Consider the following 8,815-nt stretch of genomic DNA (forward strand, 5'->3'; position numbering starts at 1 on the left):
CGATATACTGTATGGTACAAAACACTTAAGATTAAGAACTGCTACATGATTGAAGTGCGTTTGTTTTGGTCGTTTCTGTTACTATTTCTACCATTGTTAGACAATCGTTCGTTACAATTTGTCCAACACGTTGAGCTTCCCTGCCATAATGATACGTACGAACAGTCTACAATAGATTGTAATTAACGCTTGACACATACTTTTAGCAGGTACTGATTTTCCCGTCCATCTTGTGTTTACAGTGACGAAAATTTCGATGTTCACTTCACGGCACCAGAACACATGGTCAACATGACCTACGAGGAGGTGATGGAGGCCGTTCCGTGGACTCGCGAGAAAGCACGAGACTTCTCCGAATTTCTCTTCAATTCAACATTCTACTCGTCTTGCCGTGGCACTCCCCAGTCTAACGTTGACGCTGTAAGGCTTTCTGTCGATTAATGAGTTTCAAAACAATTTTATTGGCAATTTCCACATAGTAACTTAAACGTTATGCTGTAGCCGTGTACGTAAATGCATTGGTAGCTTCGGTTGTACGATAAAACGAAATACAAACTAATAATGCACTGACGTCTTTCTCTATTGCTAAAAATACCACAGGATGCCCTGCAAGAGTTTGCCCTCCCCTTCCCTCGTGGAACCAGACTACCTACAGAAGACATCTGCAGCCTGAGAGCCACACCAACCCCTGGCGACGGGCCTGGTCCTGCAGGCGGGTCCACAGCACTGCAGGCACATCACGCTGCAGGCTATGTTCTGCTCACTTACCTGGTGGCGCTCGTGCTTACTGTGTGGGCAGAGTAACGTTTCTGGTGCCTTCATATGAACAATCAACATATCAAATGAAATATAAATTGTCTGCAGGTCAGGAGGAACAAATAAAATAAAGTATTTCCAAAATGCATATTCATGATGATCCTCCAATCACGAATATGTGCTCTAGTAATTATTACTATTTTTTTCCAATTACATGTATCATGGTGTGCGGTGTGTTCGTTCATATTTTTTAAACAACTACAAAAGAATTAGCAGCATATTCTAAGCATATTAATAACGTAAGCACACTCTATATTTATCTAGTATGCACAACCTCTTTAACATGTAACGTTAGTCTCCTTACATGGTAGAGCAGTCTAGCTAATAGACCATGTTTTTCAGCATTTTTTACTTAAGCAATGGTGAGTATGCCTCACGAGGTCATGAATCAATATCAATGATAAGTAACTTTATTAAATAATTTTCCAAATCCACAATGGAAAACTGTGACTATGAAATACACTCAACTGATATATGCTCCTTTTATGAATCTTGTAAGGACTGTCCCTTTAATTACAATAACAGACTGTGGGGGAGGGGGGTAGTAAGGATAAAACTATCAGTCTTTGACGTTTTGTCAAACATATTTCATCATCAACACTATCGCAGCCTGGGCGTCGGTCTCAATAGTTATTTTCCTGTTTGGTATAGCACAATTAATTGTGAAAACCAATAAACTACAATATACTTGGCAATGTCTCTTTGTTTTGTTTTGGTTGGTCCGAATCTACCATTACGTAATCATTCTTCTTTAATTGACACCATCCAGCAGAGGTGCACTTGTTTTCTTCTACGTGTTCTACATCTACATCTCGGTACATAAGACAGAGCCCTCGCTGTTAGTGTGTTGTCTGTGTTGAACAAATGCGATTAACTGTTTGCTTACCACAAGCACCCCCAACCCGTATGGTTCGTCTGTTTGTTTTTTGGTTGTTTGTTTTTTTCATGGCTCAGCATGAATGACTCACCTTTAAATGAGGATGATTGACTCACGTTTAAATGAGGATTTTAGCAACTTCTAGCATCTTTACAGTAACGGTCCAATCACAGGATAGTTAAGATTGCTCGTTACCTTGGAAACACATACGTCATATATTAAATATCCAAGAGACAGCTGGTCACAAATCACCGATAGACGTCAGTGCAGGTTAAGTCAGTTAAAATGGCCAGCTTGTTGGCGAGTTTTTGTGTTATAATTGTAGTTACCGCCATATTGGGGGAAAACGTTATAGCAGCGGACGACTTCACCCACCGCGAGTCTCTGGACGAAGAAGGAAAGTTCCAGCTTCTCTGGAAGTTTGACGACGAGAAGATCGAGTTCGAGGCCCAGGTGCAGACGACAGGATGGGTCGGCTTGGGTCTGTCCCCGAACGGAGGCATGCCGGGATCAGACATCGCCATCGGCTGGGTCAAAGACGGGACTGCGTATCTCACGGTGGGTTCAATGCTATACGTGGTCTAAGCTGTACATGTAAAGATAACATTGAAACTACAAAACAGTGTCCTTAAACAGCCTCAAAACAGTTCAGTCCGATTGTTCAGTCTTCATACGTCCTGCAAGTATTACCTGACACACAGTCTTTTATGTACAGATGTCTGGACATATAAACAGAAAATGCAAGTGAGTCACTGGGAGGAAAGAGTAACACAAAAGAACAGCATATTTGATAATACCACATTAACAACACTAAGCGTAACATAATTTGGGGAGATTTGTATGGGAGTGTGCTTAGAAAAGGGGACATCGTTACGCTGTTTGATTAAAGTGGTCATTCAAACTCTTTAACACACAGGTCAACGTCCTACCGGTTTGTTTATCATGAACCGTTACGATGTACCTATTATTAGTCTAGTAGTAGTAGTAGTATTACCTTTGATACTACTATACGGTGGTGGCTTACAATATGTGTGAGCATTGTGTACCAGCAGATTATACGGTAGTAGAACTTTTGCATGACAGCCAAAGTCTTCATGTTCAGTGTGGAAATGAATATTGCTGCATGAAATTTGTCAACGCAAAATAACACAACAGCAAGTTTGTAATAACAGATATAACGTTCGCAACTAAACATGATATGGAAAAGGTAGCATGTCTTGGCAATAGTCATCTTGAAAAAGACGAAGTTTATGAGATAGGAGGTCATAGTACTAACATTCTAGCAAACTCCTTTCTAAAGCTCAGGTCAAAGACCTACCAATTTTTCTGCTCTGACGTCAACGAGGTTACATAATCTCCCACGTGACCTCAGTAGCAACGGTAGTGCCCAATGATGTCACCGCGTGGTATTAACTACTTATCTACTGCAAACAACATGCCCTAGAAATGCTGAATGGTACTCAAGCTACAGCTCACGAATTCCTTTCGTTAGATTCGTAAGATTATATACTTACCACAGGGCACCTGGCGCATCCCCGTCTTGTAATTATCCAGCGAAAGGGTATGTCACCCCGTAAGGGGCAGTATAACCCCGTCGTGTGTAAACATGTGCGATCACGTCGACCGATGATGATGATGATGACTTACCACAGCTCAGCAACCTCAACACGTGTTGTCCTGAGTTGCATTTTTTTTAATTACTCATAAAGAAATTCTCTTTGCTTTACACTCAGCTGCAATGTAACCAGTAACGTTACACTGATAATGTTACGATCTTTAGATTTATGACAATCTTTGGTGACCACATAGTGGGGAATCGACTACTACAACAAGGAAATGAACAAGAAAGCTTCACGTTGGGACATTACGCGCATTTCATTCGATCATATTTGGTTTTAATAGCCCCATTATACTCTTTACAAGTTGTAAAATAGTCTATGATTATTGTAGAATTAGTGTCCGAGTTCCATCACCTATGGCAAAATGTTTACCTAAGGAGTTACCATATCGCGTCAGCCTGTCCATAGAACAATTATTTACAGGATACATTGAAGACCTAGCGCCACCCCCTTCAATGACAGTGTTAAACAAGAAGCAGCGTTTACAAAAAGGATATTCCCATTCCTTATCTTTCTCCAAACATGTTGTTCTCTGAGCCTAAGAAATGTCCTTGAAACCTTTGGTGTAGGACGGTCCGTTTTCCCAGAACTAATTTTCCCACGAGGGTCAAAAACTTGCCTGCCTACAGTTTTATGCTTGATATTCAGAAAAGGCACGTGGGTGTTGCGTTTGGAATGCAAAGTTTCGGCACAACGCCTTTTAAAACATCAATCGTTCATACGTGGGCATCAGTGCAGATACATGGTGGCTGCAGAAATCTCAATGTCTACATCACTATAATTTATAATGTCTTGCATCCAAAGGACCGGTATGCCGAGGCAAAGGCGCAGCCTTCTGTGGACGAGAGTCAGGACTGGGAGCTGGTGTCTGGGTACGAGAACGGGACTCACACCGTCCTGAGGTTCAACAGGAAGCTGACGACATGTGACGTCAGGGACCGCGTCATCAACGTGCGTAATAGATACGCAAATAACGACTTTGCCTGGTGACATCAAACTGCATCAGATGAGAATACAGTAGCATCGTCAAAGCGGAATAAGATGCAGTAGAATATGAATAAGACTAAAATAGAAAATAATCTAATGGACCATAATAAAGTAACGTTAGAGTAGACTAGAGTAGACTAGAGTAGAGTAGAGTAGAGTAGAGTAGAGTAGAGTAGAGTAGAGTAGAGTAGAGTAGAGAAGAGAAGAGAAGAGAAGAGAAACAATAGAATAGAACAGAATGGTATGGAATAGAACCGAATGGTATAGAATAGAACAGAATGGTATAAAATATAATAGAAAAGAATAGAATAGAATAGAATAGAGTAGAATAGAATAGAAGAAAATAGAATAGAATAGAACAGAATAGAATAGATTCTAGATGATAGTATAATAGTAAAGGGATTCCTAATTCACTGTGCTAATGTTTGGCGTCTCCAGGAGGACACCTTGCGTGTGCTGTGGGCGTGGCATGACCAGGATCCGGAGGAAGAGTCCGGGGTGAGCGGCCCGACCTACCACGGGACCAACAGGGGAGCCAGGGCTACTCTGCTTCTCAATAGGAAACTCACCGAGACGCCTACAACAGGGACTACCTACTCATTCGATCTGCTGATGAACAACGTGAGGGATCCTCTTCATACAATCTGAAGCTAAACCTTTAAAGATATGCACACCTTCGTCAAATAACTTATGTCGTCCTTTGCAGCCAAATCAGTGTACGTCTTCGTATAGCCCGACCCATCGTCGTCTGTCTGCCGCTGTTTCTCTAAGATATCTTGGCACACAAGTCTCCATTCTAATGGCATGACTAATGTTTTTGCGTTCCTTGATGGATCTACGTTACCACTAGGACAATGTCCAAGTTTTGCAATGGTTATTTATTCCGTTGCAGGTCCCCATTCCCGATAACCAGGACACGACGTACTGGTGCCGTGTGTTCCAGATGCCGAACCTGCCCAGCAAACACCACATCATAAAGGTACGTGACGGGTTCAACTTGCTGAAAAATAACATACTTGGAGTTCACAGAGCCATATTAGCATACTATCGACGATTAAACATTGAAAAATTCTGACAACAATGCTTCAACTGTTTTGTGGTGAAAACGTCTTCTGTAAATGTTGCTAACGCTGTGTTATACACTACCACTTGGAGACATGAAATATTTCGCTTTTCATCAAGCCATTATGGTACACAAAAGTAAGAAGATTCGTTCTTTATCTCCGAAATTCGTTGAGAATCTTTCGAACCTCGCAGTGACGCAAGCTTGACGCAAGTGCAATGAGAGTGCACCTTTAAATAACCAATCTTTTATCTACCTAATCCCGATCAATGTTACTTCAGGTGGAACCCATCATCACTCCTGGTAACGACGGCATTTTTCACCACGTGCTGCTCTACAAGTGCAGAACGATCCCCAACATCACCATCGTGCCAGAGGAACATCCGGGACATGCGTGCCAGTCTCCCAACATGCCTAGCGACTGGTATGGCTGTTACGGAGGAAGCATCGTTGCAGCATGGGCCATTGGCGGAGGGGTGGGTCAGGAACCTTGTTCTGTTTCCATGGTTACGTTATGTTTCCATGGTTACCTTGCTGATTACAGTTTCATTGTACAGCGTAATCTTAGCTTTATTGGCACAACAAAAGTGCAGGGACTTTCGTAAGGTCTTATGTATGAATGCAGAAGACCTTACGAAAGTCCCTGCACTTTTATGCACTCTTACCTGCACCCTGCATGGAGAATGTACGCAAATGGAGTATGTTACATTGTAACATCAACGTTGACTCAATTTTCTTTCACACTACTGGTTCTGATGTCTAAAACATTCTTTGACATATTCACCTATTTGTACACAGTAAGGGATATATCCTCAAAGAATATGATATTAAAGATGGCATGTATCTCTCTGCATATTCAGTACACCAATGCTGTTAGATAGAGTGGGTGTCTAGTTAACAATGATGCTTCTTCCCTTCCTCTCAGGACGTAATCTATCCAGAGCACGTTGGTTACCCAATAAGTGACAGCGAAGACAGCGGGTACGTGCTGATGGAGGTGCACTACGACAACCCCCAACTGGAATCAGGTCAGGAATCTTTAAAGGTCGCAAAGTTTTAGATAAAGTTCACCCAGAGAAAGAAAACCATTGATTCTGAAGCAGGATGTAAAGGTACACTCTCACTGCACGTCAAGCTTGCGTCACTGCGGTGTTCGAAAGATACTCAACGAATTTCAGAGATGCATGTAAAGAACAAATTTTCTTACTTTTTGTGTATTTTGTCGTCTTCTAAGACATACCTTTACGTATAGCGCAATATCTAAATTATAAAAATCAGAGAAAATAGCAAATCAGTGACGCAGTGAACAAACCCCGCAGTGGCGCAAGCTTGACGTAAGTGCCGGAAGAGTGCCCCTTTAGGAAGTTATTATAAATATGTATAATATGAAAAGGAGAAGGACAGGAAGGGTTCGGCTTCCAATACCGGTACCGTGTCCTAGAAAACGTGTATTAGCAACTTTCTGTCCCCATGGCCTTAAATGTCTATGAGATTACCTTTACCCGCCTGCCTTTACACAGGTATGTACGACAGTTCCGGGATCAGAATGATGTACACACCGGAGCTGAGGGATAACGATGTTGGGACCTTGGAGGTCGGCGTCATTGTGAACAAGTATCACGCCATCCCTCCTCGTGCCGTGGACTTCAAGTCTGCAGCGTTCTGCAGTTCGCACTGTCTAAACGCAGTGAGTCAAACATCTTAATGAGTCCCGCCAAGCTAAAAAAACAGCAGGGGTTTGTCTCTTCAGTCTCGTCAAGCTTAAGTAAAAGTAGAGATCAGTCAGATAGTTTGTCATACGATCTGATCCGCCAGAAAAGATCCAGCGGTCCGTGGACTGTAACTGCACATCGCTCAGTAATAGTAATTTTTTTTGTATGAACGCCTGACCTCATCAATGATCTTTACAGACACGCGACTTCAGCAATGATTTGTACTGACACCTGAAGCTAGTAACGATTCGACGTGCGCTTTTTGACGATTGTTGGGTGATTTTCAATAGTGTTAAGTGTCTCCAAGCAGATTCTACAATGGTATAAGATAGTACCAAACTGGCCAACATGTGTTGTCAGCTAAAAGTAGCGAAACACACTCCTCTGCCAGCTTCTGATACTTATGCTACCGTAGGATCTGCTTGGAGATTAAGTGTTAAGCATCAACACCGTTTGAGTTCTTTTGAATCCAGTACATGGAGGAGCTCGGAGAACCCATCAAGATCATCGGAGTGATGCTGCACGCCCATCTGCTGGGCGTCAGGCTGAACGCCAGGCTGATCCATAACGGCGTGGAGACGGACATCGCACGGGACGACAACTACGACTTCAACCTGCAGAACATGAGGATGCTGAAGGAGGAAATCACCGTTTATCCGGTACTATACGCCATTCCATTATTTGCGTTAACATACTAACTTAAAGTGATGAGACAGCTTCGTTTACCCAACAAAACGTGTCCATAGACCTTAATAGTGCCTCCTTCCACAGTGCTGCTGTCTAATCACATCCAAACGTTATCAGTATCAGTACATAGTTAATTTTGTATTGCTCACAGCCTAAATGCTCCTTCTTGAAGCAAGTGTATGGTTTGGTTGGAAAGGATAGATAAGAGCAACAGAGCAGCCTAGTATAAATGTGGTCTTCCTTTCCTATTTTGATCAAACTCCAATAAGTATATCTATTGGGAAAGAGGCAGTAGGTAAACGATATGAAATCGTCAATTCACGACAACAACAGTAGGTAATGATGACCAGTCTGTTCCATAACTGTTATTCCCTCTACCTTTTACAGGGAGACACTCTGATTACTGAGTGCATCTACAACTCGGAACACAAAGACTCTGTGGTGTATGTAAGTAATGTTTTCCTTTTCCTTACACATTTACCTTAAAGATGTGTCATCGTCTTAAATTTGTCTCGACTTGACAATGGTCGAAAGCTCGAAGGAGATTTCTAACGTGCAATATTTGTTGATTTTTCCGTATATAGGATTGCAGAGAACATTGCTTAATTGTCTTTTATGCTGTCCTCAGGGTAGCTGATATCTGGAGTCTAAAAATGAATACATTGTTTTACCAATCACAAGAAAACAATGCTAATTAAAATCTTTTATACTGCGCGTTTTTTTCACTCAGGGAGGACTTGGTACACCACAGGAGATGTGTGAAAGCTTCTTCCTGTACTACCCGAAGTTCAACACGAGTTTTTGCGAGAGTATGCCGAACATACACCACACGGTTACTTTTGCTGGGGTCCAGGATTATGAACTGTGCGTGTGAATGATTAACCTTATTCACAGTCTGACCAATGTGGTTGTTTCGTCCTTGTTAATGCAAAACGTTTTACGCCAGCGTCAGTCCGTCTTCCGTTGCCAAGACTCTGCAGAAGAGCAAATGATCATACCTGGTGGTTTCCATTCAGGATTTTAAGATCGAATCATAGGTCTAAAATTGCTACTT

At 42.1% G+C, this 8,815-nt stretch overlaps 1 protein-coding gene across 1 annotated transcript in view; it reads left to right on the forward strand.

The window, feature by feature from the left end:
* LOC118422266 overlaps positions 1-8,735 on the forward strand; it is a 21,270-nt gene extending 12,535 nt beyond the window's left edge. Inside the window, exons 11-22 of the mRNA XM_035829785.1 lie at positions 243-420; positions 601-801; positions 1,952-2,251; positions 4,117-4,263; positions 4,738-4,920; positions 5,192-5,278; positions 5,644-5,838; positions 6,288-6,390; positions 6,883-7,049; positions 7,548-7,733; positions 8,149-8,208; positions 8,492-8,735. Of these exons, the coding sequence (XP_035685678.1) occupies positions 243-420; positions 601-801; positions 1,952-2,251; positions 4,117-4,263; positions 4,738-4,920; positions 5,192-5,278; positions 5,644-5,838; positions 6,288-6,390; positions 6,883-7,049; positions 7,548-7,733; positions 8,149-8,208; positions 8,492-8,635 (1,951 nt within the window). The 3' untranslated portion in view covers positions 8,636-8,735. The remainder of the gene's footprint in view (positions 1-242; positions 421-600; positions 802-1,951; positions 2,252-4,116; positions 4,264-4,737; positions 4,921-5,191; positions 5,279-5,643; positions 5,839-6,287; positions 6,391-6,882; positions 7,050-7,547; positions 7,734-8,148; positions 8,209-8,491) is intronic.
* Positions 8,736-8,815: the final 80 nt, after the last annotated feature.

Source organism: Branchiostoma floridae, chromosome 9, assembly GCF_000003815.2.
Source record: "Branchiostoma floridae strain S238N-H82 chromosome 9, Bfl_VNyyK, whole genome shotgun sequence".
Lineage (NCBI taxonomy): Eukaryota > Metazoa > Chordata > Leptocardii > Amphioxiformes > Branchiostomatidae > Branchiostoma > Branchiostoma floridae.